The sequence below is a fragment of the Ambystoma mexicanum genome, chromosome 1p, assembly GCF_040938575.1.
Source record: "Ambystoma mexicanum isolate Mex_15411 chromosome 1p, UKY_AmexF1_1, whole genome shotgun sequence".
NCBI classification, from domain to species: Eukaryota; Metazoa; Chordata; class Amphibia; order Caudata; family Ambystomatidae; genus Ambystoma; species Ambystoma mexicanum.
Window position 1 is genome coordinate 73,852,667 of NC_090921.1, and position 24,879 is coordinate 73,877,545.

Below are 24,879 nucleotides of genomic sequence, written 5' to 3' on the forward strand. Positions count from 1 at the left end.
TGAGAACAAGAGTCCCCACTACAAGAACAGACTCATATTCAGTGTGACATCACCAGGACAGAGGATAAGGCTATTAGCAGCTCCTCCATACCATTCTTTCCACCCCCTGTCCCCACGCCAATGGGACAGGGCAGAACGGGGCAATGAATCCCTACAACTAAAGACGGTCCTGTCTTTTGACACCAGACACTACTAACCTAGCGCCACGGTGGAACCGATGGCTCCAAGAACCTCAGATATATGTTGATGCAACTGGGGTGAGGGAAGAGCGCCACCTCAGAGGAATATTAATGCACTCGCTAGGCCAAGTAGTGCGCAACATTGTTTTTGACATGTCAGAAAGCACCACCACCACATAGGCATCACCAACTCCATAAACAACTACTTTGTGCCACTACGTAACGTAGACTGATTGCCACTTCTTTCATACGTCCACGCAAGAGAGGGGAGAAACGCTAGACAATTTTGTCATGAGACAGTGAAATATTGTGATTTTGAATGTTACTCGACTGAAGAAGCTTTCAAATCGCAAACAATTGCTGGTTGCGATGCAGCAAAATTCCGAAACAAAATTACTGCAGAGGACCAGATCTCTCGAAGGACGGACACTCTCAATGCAGACTGAATCATTAGGAAATATTAAAATCACGCAGACGCCATACACTGCGCCCCTATGCCAGGTCCGTGCGTCAGAATGGGAAGGTGCAAAGATCAAAAGAAGTGCTACAGGTGCGATACAATTTCCCTCATGTTGGCCCATGCCTAACAGTTGGCCAAACTTGTGACAAGTGCGGAGGTGAAAACCATTTTCAGTCAGTCTGCAAAAATGTCAGATATTTTCAGAGATCTACAAACTATAGCGAGCAAGCCGCCCCCGTTCCAGTCAGCCGAGATCCCCTACCAGCAGGGTCAATGGTCTCCAAGCAGAAGTAGGGAATCTCCACGCAGATCCCAACAACCTAGGGACCGGAAGGAGGAATCTCGAAGAAGAAGCTCGTCCAAAGACACAAAAAAAGGTCTTAAAGATACAAGGTGCGATACATAGAAGTCTCACCAAGGCGCTTCAATGCCTCGGACTCATAGTCTTGCAGCGGTGACCGCAAGCGAAGCTATGCAATAGGAAACAAGACCGCAACAGACTACAGCCCGACATTATTATTACAGCTCAATGGTAGCCCCTGAGATTTTCTGATCGATACATGAGCAACCGTGAATGTAGTCAACGAAGCAACATACCAGGGCCTCAAATGTAAGGGAGCGCCACAACCGGCCAACATTGATATTTATCTGTATGTAGCAAACACACCCTTGATGTGAAAAGGCATGTTCAAGGCCACCTGTACAAACAAGGACAAAACAGCAAATATACTGATATACCTAATTGAAGGAGAGGTACCAGGTGGCAGAATCCTTAGTTTCAAGTCTGCAATACAGATGGGCCTAGTACATATAATGTACCAAATCATGACGGCTTACACGGCAAGCCCAAAAGACATGATGAAAAATATGTTCCCAACCTTGTTCAAAGGACTGGGCCAACTCTAAGGAAAACAAGTTAAGCTCCACATCAATCGGGACATCAAACACATCGCACAACACTATAGAGTAATACCCCTGAACATCCAGAAGCAAGTAGAGGACGAGATACAAGCACTCCTCGATCAAGACATCATAGAGCATGCAACTTGGCACACGCCATGGGTATCCTTCATTGTTTCAGTCCCGAAGAAGGAAAACTGGAAAAGCATCTGCGTGGACTTGAGGCACCCAACACGGCCATTGAGATGCCCCTGCTGCATGGAGCGAAATATTTCTCGAAATTAGATCTCAACAAAGGCTACCACCAACTTGAATTGCATCCGGACTCTCGTTGTTAACCACGTTTGCCACCCACGTGGGATTATTTTGTTACAAATGACTTAGCTTTGGGGTTTCTTCTGCTGCAGAAATTTTCCAGAACGAGGTACACCATTAATCGAGCACATCCCGCAATGTCTCAATTATAGTGATGACATCCTAGTGTTTGGTGCCACTCAAGAATTCCGATGACGATGCACTGCGTCGTGTGTACATGGCACTGCAAGAAGCAAACTTAACCATAAAAGTTGATAAATGCAAACTCGACGAAACAACACTTACATTCTTTGGGCACATCTTCTCGCAAGAAGACCTCCAACCTGATCCTGAAAAAGTCCAAGCACTTGTGGATGCGCCCACACCACAATCAACTTCGGCTGTCTGTTCACTCCTAGGGATGGCCAGCTACTGTACTCGTTATATACAAGATTTTGCATTCGTCAGCACGCCACAAAGACAACACACAGGAAAAGGACAAGACTTTGGGCCTCATCAAGAGTTAGGCGGTAACGCTGCCAGTATTACTGCCAGCGCTATTAGCCCTACCGCCAAACCCCCTAGCGCTATTAGCGCCGGATCACGGGTTTGGCGGAACGGTTAATGCCCATTCCCCATTGGGCCCATTTGGGAATTCCTCATTCCCCATTGGGCCCAATTGGGAAAATTTGCGCTATTACCGCCGGCGGTAGCGCCAAAAATTGCCAATTTTGCCTCGGATTTCCACCAAGGCCATGATCAGGCGGACCCTTAAATGCGACGGTAATAGCATTACCGCCGCATTTAAGGGTTACAGCCAAACCCGTGATGAGGCCCTTTGTGTGGTGAAATGACTGCGAGGACGCTTTCCAGGAAATTAAACAACTGATTGCACTGGCCTCATGCATGGCATACTACGAACCAACCCTTGAAACAGAACTGACCGTAGGTGCGAGTCCAGTTGGACTAGGAGCAATTCTTGCGCAATTCAAGCATGGCTCTCATCAGCATCATGCCCCATTGTAGCTTATACCTGTCACAGCTTGTCGTCAGCAGAATGTGCATACTCGCAGCCGAAAAAAGAGCCTAGCAGTAGTGTGTGCCTGTGAGCCCTACCACCTATTCCTATTGTGAGAAACCTGAGGATGTTCCCCCAAGTAGATCCTGGGAAACCCTTGTTCAGGTGGCCACGGAAGAGCAGACTCTCTTCTATCCCAACGTAAAGGTGAACGAACGAGGGAGGATCACCGGGGTAAGGGAACCCGGGGTTATGCTCACGGGAATGCCCCAGGTCAGACATGGTACTGTGCTGAGGAAGCAGGAGATGAGGACAAAATTCATAAGGCCTTTTGTAGACTACAATACATCCACTGTGCCTCCTCCCATTGAATCTCTCCTACCAAAACCCAATAACCTCTCCGTGCAGAACCAATCCCCTAGGATCTCAAACCCTGTCACATTCAGAAATAGTCTCTCCCAGAACCCCTGTCATCCTTTTTATACGAATACTCCCAATCATTCTTCTTCCCATCCCTCTTGATCATTCTTTCCCGCACTCCCAACCTGCTCAGGTAAAATACTACAGTTCCCACAAACCCCCTTGTTTATTTTACAATCCCAGCTTTCCTGCTTCCCTCATAAACCCTAATAATCCCGTCCCTCTGTCACTTTCTGAACTCCTAGTCGAAAGTGACACACAATTTCAGTTTCTACAAACCTCCTACTTGTTTCATAAACCCCACCAATCTCACCCTTCCGACAACACCATCCTACCCTGTAGAACACTTGGAAACTCTACCTCTCCCCTTTTTCTTTTTCCCCCCAACTTGAAAAATCAAAGAAATAACCCTAAAGCTGTTTATCTGACGTGTCCCAACCCCAGCGTCGGGCAAGGTCAGGCAGTTAACCTGAATCACACACATCCGACAGCCCTTTCCTTTCCCCACAGGAATAAAAGTTGGAACCAAAGAGCACAGTATGAGCAAGGCAGACAGCACTACGGGACAGCTAACCGGACACGGCAGTTCAAGAGGAGGAGAAAGGCAGCGGGAATCGAGATGGTGGCAAGGAGAGAAGCGATCTTGCCCTTTTCATCCCAGGTCCGCGGACCCTTCAAGAGAGAGAGAGAGAGAGAGCATAAAAACGCGAACCATGGCTCAAGTGTCTTGCAGCAGATGTCAGCGGTACGTGGTGCAAGCCTACGCCGATGAGCAGGAGCGAGGGAAGCTCCCGCGACCGTGGTACCAGCCTTGACTCCAGTAAAAAGAAAAGCCAAGCGGTTCATCACAGCCTGTGAGTCGAAGAGTAATCCGATAAGAACCGGGCTGTGGGGACTGAGAGTCGCAAAGTGGCAAGTTTGAACGGAGCTCAAAGAACTATAAAAAGTGTTAAGGGGAGACCAGCTGCAGAGGGTACCAGCACTACGCGGGTGCTAACTAGAGACTCTGGACAATCCCCGTCTGAACTACAGTTACCAGAAGGCCGTAGGAGAGCAGTCAAGATGGGTCAAAGTGGTTATACAGGAGGTCAGGCAAAATTCCCGTATAGTCGAAAGCCTTTGACCTAAGAACTGTAAAGCAAGTAAGGGAAGTGAATCCCACAAATTAAGAAAAGCAAAGTAAAGTGAACCCGGACGAGGGAGGCTGACAATAAGGAGGCAAGTCTAAAGTCCAGAGAAACGGTGTGTCGCCAAGAGTGAACCCGACTGGAACTGTTTAAAAGCCATTAAGATTTGTGCAGCAAGAATTGTTGCAAGACAAGGGGAAGGAAAGCGCCAGTTGTCATTTGGGATCCGGGCCCGGCCTAGGGAGATCCAGGGGGTGAAGCCATCATTCTAAGTGTTCTGAAGGGTCAGTGCCCAGAAGAGGGGGACCCACTGGTGAGCCATTATCACTCTGAGCAAGTGAATCCGAGAGAGGGAGGTTCACAGTGAACTGTTAAAGAGACATTGTAAGACAGGAGAAGTACACTGTCCCGCTGGTCATTTGGGGTCTGAGCCCGACCGAGGGAGAAACCAAGAGACAAAAGAGAAGGAATTGTTATTTGATTGGTGGAGTACCATTTGTGAAGGGTCAGTGCCCAGAAGAGAGGAACCCAGGGGTGAAGCAGTCACCCAAAGCATTTGTAGAACAGAACTGTGTTTGTTTGTGGAACGATCAGGCCCTCGAGGGCAAGATACTTTTTTAGGAGAAAGACTTGTAAGTCATTGGACAATCTGATATCTGGAGCGGAACTATCGTCGTGCTGGAGAAAGCTCGAGAACTGTGCTGTGCTCTAAGATACCACGTTAACGCTGTGCTCGACAACATGGGAAAGGGAGACCCGAGCTACCGCATCCTGACCTATTATTTGAGAACACTTCTTTCTTTTCTTGAAAACTATCCTGCACCCTTTTTTGTATTAGTTGTAAGGTTTGGCAATAGGTTTCTTTGTATAGGCCCTTTTTATTCGACACAATGCCACAAAGAATGCCTTATTTTCATTTGATGGTCGCTACTTTCTCCAGTCTTAGATTTAGGTTTAGATTAGGTGTTTTTCCTGCATAGCGTTGAAAAAATACCCTTGAACTGTGATCACTTGTGTCCAGGGCTCCAGATAAGGCGAGTACTAGGCCTTTTTACGCATGAAATCTTGTAAATACGCCAGCTTTATTTTTTTCCTGGGTACATTTACACCCAGGTTTAGAGCAGAGGGGAGTGCAAAGGTCAGGTTACTTGACAGAAACCAGAAGGCTTCTTGTGATTTTTATCTACATGGACGTAATTGCAAGCCACCTCTGAAACGGAATGTATTTCTCTTAAACCTTTCAAAAAAAATCTGCACACTGATAAAAGGAATGTTTTCTTTCCATTCAGCTTCAGAAACACTGTATGTTTTCCTAGAATTTTAGGATTGTATAATTAATAAGATGGAAACCTAAGTTGCAATAGAGAATTATTATTATTTTTATTATTATTATTATTATTTGTTTTTTAACAAGTTATGCTTTTTTTAAAAAGTGAACGCAAACCAGTATTGCACAATGGTATTTTTCAGAGTTCCGGTGCTGTGTGCATAATCATGCAGAGGCAAATCATTTTTACACTTCCAATTTAATTTACAGTCTAATTATAAAAACAGTGTGTAAATGACTATGCACAGTCTAGTTTACATCCCTTCAACCTTGCAGTAAATGGGGTACATTACTATAAATGGTCAGTGGCAGCAGAGTCTTTGCTCAAGGTTGAGTAATTGTCATTACACTGATCACAGGTGTTCTAGCCTCTCAAATCGTCAAGACTAGAAATAAAACATCCAAAACCTGACTCTCCTGGAAGTGCAAGCGCTGTACAAAAACAAACAAATTAAAGTTACATTGGTAATTGAAATAGAAACTCAGCAAAACCTGTCCCTGTGATAATCCAGATAGGTATTTAACTTTATGTAGCGCTTCATAAATGGTTCGTCATATATCTAGATACTGTGATCATTATACCTCACTCATAAGATGGCTCAGCCAGTTGAGCACTCGTTGCTGCAGTCCCTGTGTGATCTGTGGGTTGCGGGTTCGAATCCTGGCAAGTACAACTCGGCCTTTCATCCTTTCGAGGTCGATAAAGGAGTACCGACTTTGGTTTGGTGGTAATTGTGATAAATATGTTCTATGTACAGCGCTTTGCCAAAAGAGCTATATAAATAACCATTTGCCCACTAGATTAGATCTAGAATTTAGCATGGAGTCCTTGCCTCTCTGCACTGTTGTATCATAACATTGGCATACCATGAGGTAGTAATAGCTTGAGGAAATTAGGACTTTCATTAAACATCAAAAGACAATTCTGCTATCGAATCTCAAGACACACAATACAAATTCATGCATTCTTTACTATATAATTGGCTAGGTTTTTGTGATTACAACATTTAAAATATATACAGGAGATCAAATGGCCAGAAATAATGAAAGGTGTATTCTGTCGCAATGCAGAAAGATGCCGCACAGTAATGATTTCCATACAGTCTTTTTCACACGTCAGCTGGATGTCGCATACATTTTACTCTCTTGCGAAGGAGAAAAGTCATTTTTACTCTTAAAATTACATTTACTGTCAAAGTTTAAAAATAGTAAAATACTCCATCTCAAAATCTTATCTGGAGCACTACTTGTGTCTATCTTTACTGTTGTAAATATGAGTTCTTTACACTATATGAACAAAACTTCACCATCACAGATCATCAAGCCCTCACAACCATATACTGAATGTTGACTGCAGAAATGCCTCCCCACATTGCCAGATGGGGACTTCGTCTCCAGGAATATTCTTTCAAAATATTGCGCTGCCCTGGGAATGAGAGCAACCCAGCAGACTTCTTATCAAGGTATTCCCTCCATGTGAAAGAGGAATCACAATCTCGCAAAGCAGATCAATATGTCAACTATATCATCAGCAACGCACTACCCAAGTCGCTCACCATCCCTGAACTCCTCCACAGCCTGAGTTGGGACCCAGTTCTCACGATCGTCAAAGAGCGTATCCTCCGGCAGATGGCATGATGCAAAACGAATTGAGAAGACTTTAACGGAGTTGGAAGAGAAACAAATTCAAACATTTAATCTTTTAAAGCACACCCTATCGGCGTGGCTTGGAGACATGGCGGCCGGAGCGGCTCTGGAGAGCTCCTGGCTGGCGCCACGCTGCCAACCGCAATGCCCCGGTGAATACAGAGTTTCAACATTCGCACGAGACGTGAGGTGAAGCTTAAGTGAAGCGGCATGTTTTGATCTGCTCCCGGTCCTCCTACGGCACCTGGAACAGCATATTTGTCCGAACCGAAGCTGAAGGGAAATCTGCATAAGAGCGGGCAACAAAATGGCGGACTCCACCCCGGCCTGAAGTCGCCGTTGGTGAGGGCTGCCCAAGCGGAGCCAATAGGGGGCACAACGCAGTTTGCGGACCTCGTGTGTCCACCCCTTCCTGAAGCGGATCACCATCCCTGCAAGCCTGCACGATGGGGCCCTAGTGAGCAGTGCTCTCCGCTCGCCCGCGCATTACCTTCTCTTCCCGCCTTTCCATGCAGACGGCAGCAGCGGGAACAGCGGAGGCCCTCCACACAACGGCAACCCACCAAGCCACAGAATTCATCATCCCGCAATGTGGTAGCCACAGTGCCAACCCTCCAGGGAAACGAAGTGAAGTCCCTCTCATCACCACCCCTCCTCTGAGTCAGACTGAGACTCCGTCCTCCAACGCGAAGGAGCCTCAGCAAGCAACCGATCCTCTGCCCATAACCCGCAGGATCTCTTCTTCCCGCTCCTGCAGCCCGACGGCAGCGGCCAGACAAGCAAAGGCTAAACGCTGGACCAGGCTGAGTGGGGCTTCATCCCGCAAAACGAGAAGCCCTGTGGACCGGCAGACACTAATGCTCAGCAGGGCGGGCACCAGGTCCACCGTGGGGGGAGCGACCCTCCGGCTCCACTGAAGCAACACCCGAGGCCCCCACCGCGCCTGCCTTTACAACTCAGCCAAGCAACAGAACAGCAAGTCTGTGGGGTTCCGTGCCCAGTCATTGAAGCACTCTTCCTGAGAATGTGAACTGCTGCCCAGGACCGGTAGAGCACCAAAGCGGGCATCATACCCATGGGCTGGATCAAGCCAATCGTGGCATCCAGGAGTGTTCCAACTGGCACGGCTCTCCCTCAGCAGCCCTTTTACCAGCCGGCAGCGGAACCAGCCCCCAGACGTGTGGCAACCCACCCCAGAGAAATCACCCCCCGGGGCCGAGTAGGCATCCACATCGGCGGCCGGGCGACAAGCCTGCATTTGTCACCCAGCAGCATATCCGGAGAAGAACTGCACAGGGCCGCAATCTAGCCTGCAGCGTGGGGCCAATCCCACTGGGTGTGCCCTGCCTGAGAGCAGCTGCTTCTGCTCCTGGTCAAGTTCCCGGTCCCCCATCCAGAGTGCTCCGGATTCCCCCCTAGCTGCGGCCAACTCAATTGACCGGTCGGGGCCCAATGTAAGGTAAGGCGGCACCTGCTGCACCTCTCGTGCCCAGTAGTACGCAGGCCCTGCACCTCCAGCTGACCGGGGTCCCTAGGTCATGCTTGATGACAGCCCTGAACACTCAAAGGAACCAAAAAAACCACACGCTCTGGTTGCCCAGGGCTACAATCTAAACCTAGCCCCTCACGTGACATTCCCAGCAGCCCGGCCCTGCAGTGAACGTCGAGCAATGCAAGGGGGCCACAAAACTACACACAACAGCGGTGCTTCCGTGTACCACCAAGCCTGGCTGTTTGCCATCGGAGCCCACAACTAAAACTTCACAAGTTGGGAGTGCCTGTGTCGCCTCAGGGGGATACAATCCTTGCCCCCTTCCCCATACTGACTATCAGGCGATCCAGACTCCACATCCTTGAACGCAGGGAAGCTAGGCTCCACCTCAAAGGACAATCCATACTCCATAACTCTGCCTCTGGCAAATACTGGACTACTAGTGCTAATTGAACTAAGAACCCACTGAACGGCGATGGCCCAGTAACCTGTGGGGTCCACGGGGCCTCCATCCCTGTTCAGCGCTAAATCCTGCATTACGCAAGCAGTAGGGAGGGTACCAATTGCACGATAACTCCCTCCCAAAACAGAGAGAGTAGCCTGTGACATTATGGCCAAGACCCTCAAATCAACCAAGCAAACGGACATTGCAGCATTATTAACCACACCTATGGGGGGGAAAGAGCAAAAAGAAGCGAGCGCAACGATAGCGGGACAGCAAGTAATCCGCCTGAGAGCTCCTCAGACATGGCGACTCAATCTGTCACAAAATCAGACTTACAAGAACTCCTATCGGCTCCTACCAAGAAATTTCAAAAAGGAACTGAAGAGGAAGATCACAACGCTTGACAAGCGATTGGGGGAAATTGAATCGCGAACGGACGAAATCGAGACCACACTGTACGAACAGAACTTCGAGATCGGAGAGGGGGCAGACAGAATCAGCACACTTGAATCTAGATGTGAGGTGTTAGAAGCCAAACAAGAAGACTCAGAAAACCGATCCAGGCGCAACAACATCCGCCTGCGGGGAATCCTAATGTCGATCTCTGACAGAGAACTCGCAGCCTACGTAAATGACCTGTTCCGCTTTATCATAACTCTCCCAAATGACCCCCCACTAGAACTTGATCGAGTGCACGGGACAAGACCCAGACAAAGTTCCACCGCAACAGCGGACATGCTAGTGAGAATTCCTTTCTACAGGCTCAAAGAAGAGATAATGCGGTAAGCCAGAACTACAGACCGCTTCCACTTTCGAGATGCAACAATCTCCCTGTTCCAGGACTTGGCAGACTCCACACTAGCAAAAAGAAAGGCTCTCGGGCCCATGACCGAAATGGCTCCAAGAGAGGAAAGTCATTTAGCAATGGAATTTCCCAACAGTCCTCGCCTTCACATGGGAGGGAAAACCTCAGCATATCCCCTCCGCAGAAGAAGCCGAAACCTTCATGAATCGTGAGGCAGAAGAGGGGGACTCCGATAAGTCAAACCCCAATACAGAGATAGCGGAGCGGGAACCCCTGCGTTCCTGGTCCCGGGTCGAGGGTCGTCGCAGAGTGCGTGGCCCCCTTCTAGGGGCAAAAAGCAAAATAACTGATAAATCCTCCCCCCTTTGAAGCCACATTCTTAACGCAGGTCACACCTGTTGGCCTGGTTTACCTAGAACCATCCACATTGGAGTCCCCTGGTATCCAAGCAATCCCAAAGGACCTCATAATAGAGACAATCGTCCCGTCACTAAATGTCGCCTCTGGAATTGCAGAGGGTTCAGCCACTTGCATCAACACTGGTCGCCAAAGAAACCAGTGAAACACAAGTCAACATAGCAGCAAATTCACCGATACAACAAGAGGTCCTATGGCCTCTCACTGAATTGGCGGCATTGGCCCAGACGGTTGCCCCGTTGGTAGAAGGCTGGACCGGAATACCTTTTCTTTTTCATTCATTGTTTGGGGGAGGGGAGGGAGGCGAGGGGGACAACACAGAGAAGCGGGGAGGCATCTAGCAAGAAGTATATCTTGAGGGAAGACGACACTCGAGGCAAAACAATTGCAGCAGTAGGAATCCTTTCAAATGTGGAAGGGGAGACAACCGAACTACAAACCACGAGGGGCATACCGAACACAACAGCTAACCAGAATACAAATGGCCCGCCGGACAATGAACTCTCGGTTACCACCTGGAACGTACAAGGTCTAAACGCCCCACGTAAGAGGAAATCTGTGGAACATAGGCTCTCCCAGCTGGCAGTGGACATCGTCTGCTTGCAGGAAACTCACCACCTTGTGGCAGACGAAAAGTACATCTCCTTCCAACGCTATACAAGATGTTACTTCCCCTCTGCAGAACAGAAGAAAAGAGGGGTAGCCTTACTACTAAGCCGAGACCTGCCGCTAACACAAATCGCAGTCAAGAAACCCAGAGATCTACTGCCCGAACACCGCGCGATGTCTCTTCCTCCGCCTACCATCACAGCCTTCGCCGAGGGCCACCTAGTAATTGGAGGTGATTTCAACCTAACACCGGACCCGAATCTGGACAAAACGCTCCCTCCAACAAAGGAATACTTCAGCAAAGCACTCGCCATGGCTGAATTTCTTAGTCTCCACATGTCAATGGTTTCACTTTCCCTATCGAACATGGGAATGAAGGATTACACTTTCTATTCGCTCGCACGCCCACTTTGGGCACTCGAGGATTGACCTAATGCTACTGACCAACGCACTCATACACTGCGTGGAAAACATCCAAATGGGACACAGAGCTTTGTCGGACCATTCCCTGGTCATGATGTGCCTAAGCATGCAGGGCTTGCCTGAGCCCTCTCAGCAATACTGGAAGCTACAAGACCAAATCCTGACAGACCTGTCCATCAGAACTCAAAGTCCCACATTTCCCAAGTACTGGGACCAAGAAGAGTGCTACAGAGGCACAAGACTGCAAAGTACAGCCTATTAGTGGTAATGACCCACACCTGAGGGAGGCTGAGAGGCATAAAAGGTCCACTCCGGTGCAGGCCATAAGAGAGAGCAGTAGTAGAATGTGCAGTCATTGTATTACCTCCACGTGGAGGTAGAGATGCTGGTACCATTGTGGTTCATCGAGTGGATGTCGGTCCTAAGAGGGTCTTTGCTATTCCAGATCGTGAATGCAGAAGTAATGCAGCGGGAAGAGTTGACGGCTTTCCCCCCTGAGGACCAAATCTGCAGAGGATGAGCAGCAGAGCACAACATTTGAAAGCTCTTCCCAATGTCAGTTGGGCTCTGGTGTTAGACGAGTACCAGTGTGCCTTGGGAGCAAGGAGAGCTCCTCTAGTGACTGGCGTGAGTCGCAAGAAGACAGGAAGCAGAGGATTTCAGGCCGTGAGGGGATGCAGCAACAAAGGACCTTGAGGCAGTGAGGCGAACGGACGCGCACGCCAGAACTGGTGAGTTCACTAAGTGATTGTGACCCCCAGAACACTCTGTAATGGCTTGCTTGTCAAAACCGGATGCCTAGCCCTTAGAAGTAACACAAGTAGAGTGAAATTCAAATGAAAGCATCATTTTTAATGTTGAACTGAGCTAAAGCAGAATGAGCATTATTTTGTAAAGCAAGCTAACTGTAAAAAGAGCAAGCAGATTCATAACATAATTACCAGACCAGACGCGTGATTGTATGTATGTGTATTTGACTAGAGGCCAACAACAGAAGAAGGCAATAAGGCAAGAAACTAAGTTAAACAACTATTTCCATTTTATGAACTTTGTATACTATTTTTATTATTGATCTAATAATTAGATATATTTTGGAACTGCTGTTTTTGTAAATGTAATATTTAATTGTACTTAAGGTTTTTGATTAACCAAATGCATTTTAAATAATACACATTTTTAAAAAAAACTATTGACAAAGCTACTACTCCCCATGCCGGAGGGTTGAGGTTTGTTAAATTGTCATTAAGGACACACGTCCCTCTTTAAGGGCGTTTAGGATTGGGGTCTTGCAGGACTGGCAGCTTCCTGCATGATCCTCTATTCTTGCGAGGGTGCAGAAATCCCATTTAAATTTAGAGGGAAAGAGCAACCTGAATTAGGATTGGTAACTCGAGAAACGGCCATCCATTGCACAAGCATGCCACTCTGATAGGAAAAGGTAGGCTAAAACAACACTGGGTGAAGGGTCAGGGTGTGCAGATCAGAGAGAGGAAAGCCCAAGAGTAGGGACTACCTACCCCCAAATCTTACATCATAACTGAAATCTTTCTTCAGGGGTAGCATTCCTCCAGCAATCCCTACAACAGCTGCCCGGAAGGATGCCAGAGATCCATTATTCCTCAGAAAAATGTTGGAATGTAGGGACAGAGATGACCGGCAGAGAGGACTGCCCAAGAGGTACCACTTTAGGACAGTAAGCCATCCCCCAGTGGCGTAGCGTGGCAGGCATTCGCCATCCCAGGTAACACACCAGCGCACCCCTTTCAACTGCGAGAAGCGGCAAGTTGACACCAAATTCTGTAAAGAGCAGCACCTGTGTTGGAAGGCAGTCTGAGTTAGGAAGGAGAGCACATTCGGACACAGAAGGGGCTGGAGAAGGTGCTGGAGCTGAAAGAAGAGCAGGGACCCAGAAAGCTGGCATAAGCAGGATGCAGACAGTGGCTGGGGAATGGATGGAGAGATCCGAGGGACGGGGGTGCGGGGGATATGGACCTGGATTGCTATGAGTAAGTAGTCCCAGTGGACTGGGAGACAGTCGGCCCAGGAGGTTGAGGTGAAGGCGAGTGGCCTGAAATACAGCAGAGATAAGAAAACAGTGTTGGGGATAAGGAAGGCCCAGTGAATTGTAAAGAAAGAGGCACATACAGCTGGTGGGAAAACCTTGCAGGAGAATGGATGGAGAGTGATAAGGCAGGCTGGGATTTGGGAACTCAAAGAGGTGGGGGCGGGGGAGAGGACTCCAAAAGGCTGAGCAATGAGAGATTTGGTAATAGATTTGGTGTGGAGGAGGAAAGGAAGAACAGCTTATCAAGGAGATGTACCATAATAATGAGAGATGGAGAAGGAATGAGAGGGGGGTTGAGAAAAGGGATACCAAATTTGAGGTATTACCAGGAGGAGGACTAGATGGGGTTTAATAAAGGGGCGGGGGAGGAGGTGATAGAAATTGATAGAGATGGGGGCTTCTAGATGGTTGTAACATACTGTAATTGTTTATTTGTAAAGTGCTTATACACAAGTGAAGTGTTTCAAAGCTTCAGTTGCCACGAGTTGGTGAGGTTGGACAGAGGTGCTGACACATAGTTTGGGAGAGATGCTTGGAGATCAGGGGAGGGAGAAGGAGAACATCGGAAGAAGATCAGGCGGTAGATGGAGGCATACGCACACGGTGGAGAAGCGAGGAAGAGATGCAGTTGAGCACTAGAGCCAGAGAACCACTATCTATGCCTGGATGTGAGGGAGAGGTGGAAAATCCCAAATAAACCCAGAGACCTTCTAGGGCAACTGTCGCTCTTCTGCGGCTCCTGGTATTGGACAGGTCAGCACCAAGCCACTGCCGACTATTGACCTACCCCCCAGACACCACCATCCTCTGGGCCTACATGAGGCAATCATCATGGATGTTGTGAACACTAAAGACTGACATTTGAGATCGACTGAGAGGAAGCTACAAACTGAATCGTGAGAGGCATTTTCATTTTTTTTTTACTTTGAATTGAACTGCATAGAGAGATGACCGTTTACCGATAACAAACACACCTGTTTGTTAATCGCGTTAAGCCGCAAGCAGGGGCCTCCCTGGACTTGAAGAGCAGAAATAACTTTTATTTGGATGCTTTTTCATGGCCTCGAGAGACTCTTCCTTTTTAAGTTCTCTAGAACGCCCCACCTTCAGACCAACTATCCGACAACCTTTGTACACTGACCCCAATAAAACATTTGTTGCACATATTTCTTTGTTTGACCTTTTATTGTGTCTGTCAATGGCAACCACCTGATAATACCAACCTCACCCATCTACTTTGGTGTCATGCCTTCAAAGATTTTGGATCGTGTTACTCATAAGGAAAGTTGGGTGTTTCAAAGGGATTGCAATGGTCTTTGTTTAAATGCAAATTGTGTTTACATTTGAAGCTTATCAAACTTTATTTGCAAAAAATAATTTGCCAAACTTGGAGTATCAGGTATTATGGGAAATTTGAATGTGAATATTTCGATTCTGAAGTAGTGGGGTAGAGATCAGTAGGTTACTGGATAATATGAGGAATTCCTAAAATCCTTCTGCTTGTGTGGGTATATGAAAGATCATTTTATCATTCTACTAAGAAATCTTCAGTTTGGTGATGCTCTGAAGCCTTAGTTGGAGATCTTTGTGTAGAATTTGCTGTTTCTGCTTCTTTTACTCATTACTCGTCTGTGTTGTAACCCGGGAAGGTCTGAAAATATTAGAATAGCAAGTTTAAACTGCAGCTTTCTTTAGTTGTTGACAGGCTAATGCCTGTAATTGCTATTTCAATGCAAATCCGCACTATACAAAAAAGGTAGCAGGCGCTCCTCTCTCGAAAGAACATGGCATGATAACCTGTTCAGTCCACTTTGAGAGTTTGCAGCCATCTGCTTTTTGCTCACTGTACCTTTCACAGATGGGAAATACCCATTTGCATATCAGTCTTTGTCCCACCCACATGGGCAGTCAAGCACCGAAATGCTATGGCAATTCCCCTCTGAACAAGAGTACCAAAAGAAACCCCATACACGTGTTTCAGCCTTGTTGGGCCTCATCAGTGAGGTGGAGTTGTGCCTCTCTGAGCACAGTGAGCAGGGTGTCCACGTCTGGTTGCCCCCAGTTATCTTAGGGTGACCAACCCCAAGTTCCTTCCAAAAATACAAAACAGGTAGCAGGCGCCCCCCTCTCGCAAGAACACGACGTGATAACCTGTTCAGTGGTTTTTAACCACTTTGAGGCGAGAGTTTGCAGCCATCTGCTTTTTGCTCACTGTACCTTTCACAGATGGGAAATTTCATTTGCATATCAGTCTTTGTCCCACTCACATGGGCAGTCCAGTCACATGATTTGTTAATGGATTTAGTCATAACATTCTAAAACACTGCTGATGACTTCCAGCTTGCCTTCAGACTTGAGGGCTCATTACACGGTTGGTGGTATCCCTGCAGTAAATCCGCTAGGATGCCACCGCACTATATTACTGTTTCCGCCACTTGGTACGGCGAGATTAATGCTGGATTACAAGTGGCGGTATGGCAGCGTTGGTCCCAATTTATGGAGTCCATGGGATTCCATGGGGATCACAGTGGTATTACTGCTGGTGGCAGTACCGCCAACGCTAATCCTGCCCAAATGTCTGCATTATGGTGGCAGAATTACCTCCAGCGTTTTGCCAGAGGTTTTTCCTCCACCTTACCGCCATACTTCTAGTTAGGTGGTCCGGTAATGCAGTGGTAGTGATATTACCGCTGCGTTATCTCTGCACCGTCCAACTGGTAATGGGCCCCTTGGAAAGGACCAAACTGTTGGTATTGCAAGAATGCAGAAAATTTTCAATTCTATAGAAAAATTGATGTCTGGTAATTTCTCAGTCCCAATAAGACCAAACTTCCCTTGGGGACTTGGGAAGAAAACAAGAAAACCACCCTGGTGGAAATGCCTGGTATACCTGTACCTACCATACCTATACCAAAGTAAGTTAAAACCCTAGTTGCAATTTTTTGAAACTTGCCTTATTATGATCCCCCAGATCAATTCACTGGTGAGAGCTACAAATGACAATTTAATGCTTTTGAGGAATCTTTGCCCATTGTTCTGTGATTAACCTAACTGTAAGGCTCTAAGCTTGACTATTGCCATGCACTTTATATAAGGTCTCCAAATGATGCCATTCAGTCTTTTCAGGTCATGCAGAATACGGCGGTTTGTAGAATTTCTAATTCTCCAAGCCACCAGCATATAAGGGCTAATAGGCGCAAGCTTCATGAAAGCCACAATTAGTTCCACACATCTGATGATTGCTTATAAAGCATACTATGACAATTGTCTAAATATACTCCATTGCGTGTCCATATATCATGATCATCACCACTGTGTCATACCCTCCGTTACAAACAGGCTTTCGGGCTAGGATGGGTTTATTCTACCCATGTCATAAACTATTAAATTTTAATTATTCTTCTACATCAGTTCAACTGGACAGCGGGCTCAGAACGCTATCTGGTGCCAACGACTCATAAGCCAGATGAGGAATTCAGGCAGATATCAAGGGCCAGGCAGGGTGGATTGTATTTCTCTGCTTTGTATGTTGATGAAACGTCCTGTTTGTTCTGTTGAATTGAGCCATGTCCTCCTGTCTTTGTTTCAGGCCAGACTTCAGCGGGGAAACATTCTTTTAAAGCAGGGAAATGCTCAGGAAGCAAGAGATGACTTTGAAGCAGTGGTAAGTGAGAGCTATGTGGTCATTGAGTAAAATCATGTCTTCTATGTGGCAGATGTCATATCTGCTGTGACATCAAACAATGTCTTAAGTGCGGACCAATCAAGCACTATAATCATTGTCAAGTCTTCCGAACATAGTTGGCACCATGTTCAGACATGACCCCTCTCTGGACCGCCCTCCCACAGCACATCCAAGATGAACTTGCTTACTCTCTCTTCTGCATAAAAGTAAAGACATCCCTGTTTAACAAATATGTGTAACTCTTATCAGATCCGTAGTTGCCTGTAGATCCTACATGAACCTCCCAAAGTCTCTAATAAATTTGTGTAACTTATGCTGTACCGTTCTCTTGAGATGTGATACCTCCGGGTCTGGGCGCCATACTAATAAAATGAATGAATGAATAAATAGGGAGCAAGGTGTGCGTCTCCCTGAAGAGAGCTCCAGCTAGAAGTAGCTCTATATTATCCAACATTCAGTGCATGGTGTAATCTGTGGCCTTGAAGCTGTAATTGTGTTTTGACCATCTCGGCGTTTCCACATTTGTTTGAAGGCTGCTATTATGAATCCCAGTGTTGTAGATCCTGGCCTCTAGTCTATAAAATTGTGGGCATCCTGACTCCTAGTAGTGGCTGGGTGGGCATATTTTCATTGGCTATTTAATTCTAGATTTGCCGAGGTACAGGACACCCACATGACTATTCTACCTTCCGTTCATAGAAGTGCACCACAAGCGTTGCCTTTTTTTTAGAGCCAAAGATATGAGCTCAGCTGCCTTGCTTGGGCGGCCTCAGTTGAATGGGGTGGGACAAGGTTTGCAGTTTTGACTTCTACCAGACGGGAAGTTTAGATATAAACCTTTGAACTCATTCTTGTTTCGAACGTGCACTGTCCTGATCCAACATAGGAAGGTTGGCACCAGAGGAACCATTTTAGTTGCTTATCTCAACCTGACAGAGTCTTCTTCATGTTTGCTACATTCATTAAATATTAAAGGAATACTACTGGTATCTACTATACATCCACACCATGTTGGGGGGCCAAGAGGAAGCGATTAGACCATATCTGTTGCCCTTCCTCGGCCAAAGCACACAGCTGGGATCTCTTTTAACAGGTTTTATGATTTTAAGGTGATGCCACTGTTATTTCTAAGGACTCTTCTAAAAGATGATGCCTCACCTGCAGCTGTAAATCAGCTTCTGGTGTACTGGAATATCTCTTGTAACCAAGTGTGCCTTCAACCACTTGGTGTATAAGCAATATGTATGTCATTGCATTTGGTCCTTGCACTGAATTCCCGTTAAAACGAGCATTGGCAAAGCAAACTGTTACTCCTCTTACATAGGCTTTACAACCACCATCCCCCGGTGCTAACACCATTGGCTTGCTGTTGCCATGTTATGACCAGGTAGTATTCTTATGGCAGTGCCTGGAAAATGCTTATGCCATACCTACCCAAAAGCTGCCTCCTGTGGGCTTTGTCAATGATTGTTTTATCTGCTGTGCAATGCTTGACAAACGCAAAACCAGAGAGACTAGAAAAGGGAAAGCTCGGCATATGTGCACCATGCATTTGAGAACGTAAAGCTCTGGGAGACTCTACCCTTTTCATAGATTTCCCAAGTCTTTTCTCTGGGTATCTCCTTCTATGTCTTTTGACATCTTTTGTCTTTTCTGACATACCTGGAGTGGCAGTCTTTTATTTATTTATTTTCCTCCATATTGTCAGACATCTTCTTCTCCAGCACGCCTTTCCTTTTCCAGTGGTTCCCTGAATGTAGTAGAGTATGGCAAAGCAGGACCAGAGCAGCCTTTGCATGCACTGTTTGCTAGACGACCACACCATTGATGGTAGCAGGTCTTTTTGGACATGCCATAGAGAAGATTAAGAAGCAGTGAAGCCAAAAGACTTGAGGGAAGGATTGATATGCTGGGTACACATAGCTCGCCAAGGCCTGCAAAGACGCCCTGAGATGCGAGATCCCTCTGTTCGGCAATTCCGATGCTCCACTTCTGGCCAAATGCCCTTTGAGGACCATGAGGTGGTTAGGAGGCCCACCACTGCCAATCCCCACCATAAAGGGTATTGTCAGAGACATTTTCATCTTTAAGCACGTTTCACGTTTGTTTGGACATAATGACACTCTTTGCTGTAGTGGAAGGTCTGTCAGAATTGTCAGTTTGGAAGTATATGGAAGACGGGTCATCGCCTAAAATATCTACATCACGGCTGGTACAACAAATGAGCTACTACTGGGGAATGCAGTCTCCTGTCCCAGAGGCATCTCTTGAGACATCGCAGTATTCACCTCTGTCACAAGTCCCATTCCTAGCGCTCGCTACACCACTATAGCGGACTATGGCTCTTAGCTAGCTTTATGTGAAGGACCTATGGATCTTAGTGTTGTTGCTGCCAGTGGCTGGGCCCGGGACAGCAGTTCTTTCCACATAGTGTGCTCATATAACCAGGTTTCTTGTAAACTCTGGCTTATCGACTGCTTTCCGCTGCTTCTGGATAACATTTTTGTTAGGTTTCTTTTTTGCTCTTTTCTTCTGCTCTAAGTTCTACTCGTAAGCTGTCTGCCAATTTGGTCTTCTTCGCTTGACTGTTTGTTTCGTTCTCCTGGTTCTGTTCTGTTCTACTAACTGTCTCTACTATTATACCACTCACTCTCAGGAGCACAGTTCTATCATCCACCCAGGTAGGAGGCTTTTTAGTCTTTTATACTATCGTTGAAATAGATTAAAATAAAGAGAGCTGTCACTTGAGGATCAGTTTATCCAGTTAAATATGTGTTTCACGGTTGGCTCTAGATTAATCGCCTCACCTCCTTCCCATTATTCTGTCCAGTTGTCTATATTCTCTGTATTTTACTGAGGACCAGCACTTGCCCCGTCTCCTGTGGCGTGAGGCGATGGGTGCCCTGTCCACCATGTTGAGATTGCGTATTTCAGTCCTCATAGTTTCATTTTTCCTTTCTTTTTGGATGTTTGCAAAGGAATGCCTGCTACATTTCAGGGCACGATGGGAAGAAGTGGATGATTAGAGGGAACAGGATACACAAAGGAAGGAAGAAGGAATCGATAACTCTAGCTTTGCTGTATTCTGGAGAAGACGTTGATATGAAAGCCTTATTGTCAAAGGAATTCATACAGACCAAGTGTGTTAGTGGGATTTTTACACGGCCCTCTGGTGAGAGAAGTGCAGCCATCCAACCAAAAGGGAGTCCAATCCTCCCTCTGTAAGGTTGGTAGCAATGGCAGAGGGATAAGGCTTATCTTCAGGAGGGAGAAGGGTTGATTAGGAAGGTCGGGTAAACCACAGAAACCAAGAAACCACCCAACACTAGTATACTGAAAATATACACACTTTATAAAATGTGCATATATATTCTTTATCAGGTTAAAATAAGCACTCTGTTAGTTAAGGTCCAGTCGACCCCTGTGCTAACATGCAAATCCACTATACCTGTGATAAGTTATTTACATATAGTTTAAGGGGTGGGGAGACTAAGGAACCCTAGACACAGTAAAACATTGCATTTGCAAAGTCCTGTCAGAGCCCAAGGTGCCACACAAACGGTAATTGCTACATTCCTGACCCTCTAGCACATAGTAACATGGTAGCTGCACATCATACTTTAAGTATATGCACCTAGAGAGTGAAAAACAGAACTTGAGAAACCCTGCCTGGAGGACACCACTTGGCAAGAATAGTTTAGACTCAGAACACTAGTCACAAGGACTCATTACACTATTTGGAGAGACAGAGATACAATTGTATCCACAAGTGAAACATTGTAACAAGGCATTTTGATAAGTAGGAGGGTCCCGCAGGACTTTGGAAAATACAGCTAAAATCAGGCGCACCAGCTAAAAGTAGTCTTTGGCCCTAAAACTCCCGATGCACTGGGGGACGCAGGAATAATGTCTGTCCAGGCAAGTACCTGTAAGCCACTTTGGGGAGAGATTCAGTTAAGTGTTTAAGTTCCATAGGTAATACAGGAGCGAGTCAGGAGGCAGATCTGTGGGTGTGGTGAAAAGCAAGTACCAGTCCTCCCTCACAGGTGCATAGATCGCAGCAACCCACCCTAGGGGACACCAGAGAAGACCCCTTGAGGAGGTCCACGGCCAGCCTCGAAACCAAACAGCTTGAGCCAATTGATTATATTCACAATTTTAGCTGTTTAGGACTTTCGTGACAGCAAAATACAAAAGGTAAAAAGGGCATCATTTTAAAACCAATTCTGATGTTGAAGTCCGTTTTCAGCACCAACCCATATACTGTGTAAATGTGTATATATATAGGCAGGGGTGTTGCTAGGTCTGGAAAAGACCCGGGGCTACACTAATGTTGGAACTGTCAGGACTGAGGGCTAGCTAGCCTTTTGGTTGTAGCTCCTGAGATCCTTTCTGAGGCTACAACCAAAAGACCAGTGGCTATAGCCCCCTTTGCCCCCCCACCCCTCCAAGCAAGGCCTCTGTAATATAGGTGTAAACGGTCTGCAACAAGCGGGAGACAGACTGTAACACCGCAGTCTGAAAAATAAAGCAAACCCGACAATGTCAGTCCACACTGTGCTTAGAGTCTTAGATTAATCAGCAAAAAAACGACTAACTCTAAACTTGGCCGTAAAATTATGGTTTAATACTCAATTGTACCCATGATATGCGGTATCATGTTCAAAGAAATAAAGTTACCTGGTTTAGTTACGATTTGTCTCCAACAAATAGTGGGACATAGTTTTGTTATAATTTGCCAACAATAACCTTTTGGCGCACATGCCTATTGTTTCGCCAGTGCCTTTGGCTTTATCTAGGCTATACACTGTAATCCTATTCTATAGAAATTATTCAAACAATACCTCCTTATTCACATTTCTTCAATACATATATAAGTTTTATCTGTGAAAAGAGAGTGGAAAAAAGGAAAAAGTACGTGAACTAGAAAGGATGTGTAATGTACAATTATTCAATGCTATTTATTGTCATTATTGTATGCTTATGCTTCTTGGGTATCCGAATCCGATCGTATTGTCGGTGGTCTAGATCAGGGATTCAGCTCTGTATTCTAAATTGCTGTGTTAAGTTTTTAAATCCATGGGTTCAAGAGTGCACATTGTCAGTGCTATCTGCCATATTAACTCTTAAACTAACCCAACATGTGAAGGAGTTGATTAGCCAAACTTGTTTGTCTAGTCATCATTTCATTGTTCGCCTTTTCCTTTTGCAAATTGAGGTAGTACATCTGTTGTGTCAGTTATTCCCGAACAGCACCAATTTGTTACGGCAATAATCTCACCCTATCGTCTGTGCGAAAGGCACTCTGATTAATTTGAACCCTGTAAAACATGTAATGTTATATGAGCTATTTCTTGTTTGCATAATTTTAAATCTAGGTACAGTTGAAACCCAACCACAGATCTAAAACATATATATGAGATCATGATAAATGCCATCAGCCAAAAGAGACCATGAGTAAAATACATCAGGAATAATGAAAATGTTCACTCTATAAAGGAATCACAGATCTATGCTACCATGGAAGAAACTATTTGGGGCCGGCGGGGGTGGAGGGAGCAGGGAGGGGGAAAGGAACATCAGCGATTTACCTCCTTGCTCATAGCCCCAAATACCATAAAACACTTGACTCCCTACACTCAAAGGCTAGTAAGCCTGTTTGCTCTCTGTCGTCGGACGCCACAAATAAAAAACCTGCAGTTGATTTAGTGGTGTATCGATATGAATCCCCCAAGAGGAATGACAGAGCAGCATTTGGGTGGTCAGAGAGACTTTCTCTCCGTAAAGAGGGGTAATACAATACGACCTTAGGGGATCGTAGGCTGGGCATATGAGGCTAAAGTGCCTCACGTTTGTGCATCTTGGGCTTGATGGACCATTCCATTTTTTGACAGTAAGAGCTAAAGGTAGGATATCAGATCGAGCAAAGGCAAATGGGCATCTAATCTGTGTGTTTGTGAGGCCTGACCGATATGGTTGGGGGCCTCCACATGCCACAAATCTATTGATCCGACCTACCAAGCATGCCCGCACCGCCTCAACAGCCCTCCTTGATCTTGCCTTTTGGTCTGCTTTGAGTTTAAACAACAGGTGCTTCCAAGGGTTGATACAGAGGGTCCAAGATGCAGCCTAGGCCCAGCTCTGTAAGGTCATTTGTCAGCTGTTTTCTATTAGGTGAGATAAAAGATTGGAAGAAATTATCTTATCACGCCAGATCCACCAACTCCCTGGACTGTGAGACTGCCTTTTAACTGCATATTGTGGCAATGCAGAGGAAGTACAATGAATATTCGATGACATGATGCACACCGTTATATAATAGGCCTATCGTACCCTATGTCTTTGGGTGTTCCCTGCCTATGTTACTAAGCGGCTTGTTTGTTAGTCAGAAATGTCCAAATAAACAAGTCCGCTGCCCAAAACTACCCTCAGTGACCCTACCACTATGAAAAATATCTTGAATCAGGATAATGGCTCCCTTCTCCTGATGATACTTCTAGTACCAAGAAATATGTTCTTTGTTAGTATTTAATTCGCACATTCGTGGCTCAGGCTGTTTAGTTCAACAGCATTATTAATTCGTCCTTTCTCTTTGGGAATCACTTTTGGGACTTTCTCATAGGATTCAAATCCCTTGTCTTAATATTATTATTCTGGTGGGGTTTCCCTCCTGGACAGTTGTATACCTTGGGCTATGTCTTGATATATAGTCCACTTGTCAATTTCTCTCAAACTCTGGTTCACACTTTGTTCTCTCTCTCACATTGTACTCTTCTTGTGTAAGGTATTTAGTTGCTTTCTGCTTTTCCCAGGGTATTTCGTCCCACTGCTTTTCTCTTGCTTTATTTAGCTCTTCAATAGTAACCTCTCTAGTATAAATAGGATTTAAGGTAATTTGATTCCAAGTGAACTCTTTTTCAGATTCTTCCCTGAGACAAGTTGTTTGTACGGTATAGCGATTCCCTGCATGCCTCCCATGAATCTCGTCCTTCCGTAACCGGGGAGACAAATGCCCTCGATTCACCTGGTTGGGGGAATCTGCCATTTTTCTCTTTCTGAAAACCAATGTCTGCATGAAGAACAGCAGATGGGAAAACATGTTGGTAAATATAGAAGTTGTTTCCAGAAATGACTTTTGCACATACCAACTCGGGTGATGTTCATCTAATCTAAGCGCATCCAACCTTCCCTCGTCTGTATTTTGGAGGCAGAATGATCCCTGTATTTGTGGTTGATGAAGTTGATTATGGCTCTCCCTGCTATTGAGGCTACTCTGGTTGCTGACTCTACTTGGGCTCTCCAGGAAAGATGCAGCCCAGCAGGGTCCAGGCCCAATGCAAAGGAATGGGAAGAAGGGGTTGAAGTGCACCTGCAGAGATCTTTACCCACGGGGAGCCCTGGTTTTAAGTATCACACATAATCCACCACACTAGGTCCCGAGGTCCGGACTTGCTGTTGTTGTTCCTAAAAAGTCTGTTCCAGGAAGAAGAAACACTGAGTACAGCCTTTCTTTTGAAAGGCGCTTTAAGGGATTCTGTCATCCAGGGACTTTAACCCTGGAACAAT

At 46.1% G+C, this 24,879-nt stretch overlaps 1 protein-coding gene across 1 annotated transcript in view; it reads left to right on the forward strand.

Annotated features, from left to right (window-relative positions):
• The window catches only part of LOC138566218 (dnaJ homolog subfamily C member 3-like), a 406,060-nt gene that overhangs the window by 110,064 nt on the left and 271,117 nt on the right, over window positions 1-24,879 (forward strand). The window contains exon 4 of the mRNA XM_069643277.1: window positions 17,218-17,292. Coding sequence (XP_069499378.1) covers window positions 17,218-17,292 — 75 coding nt within the window. The remainder of the gene's footprint in view (window positions 1-17,217; window positions 17,293-24,879) is intronic.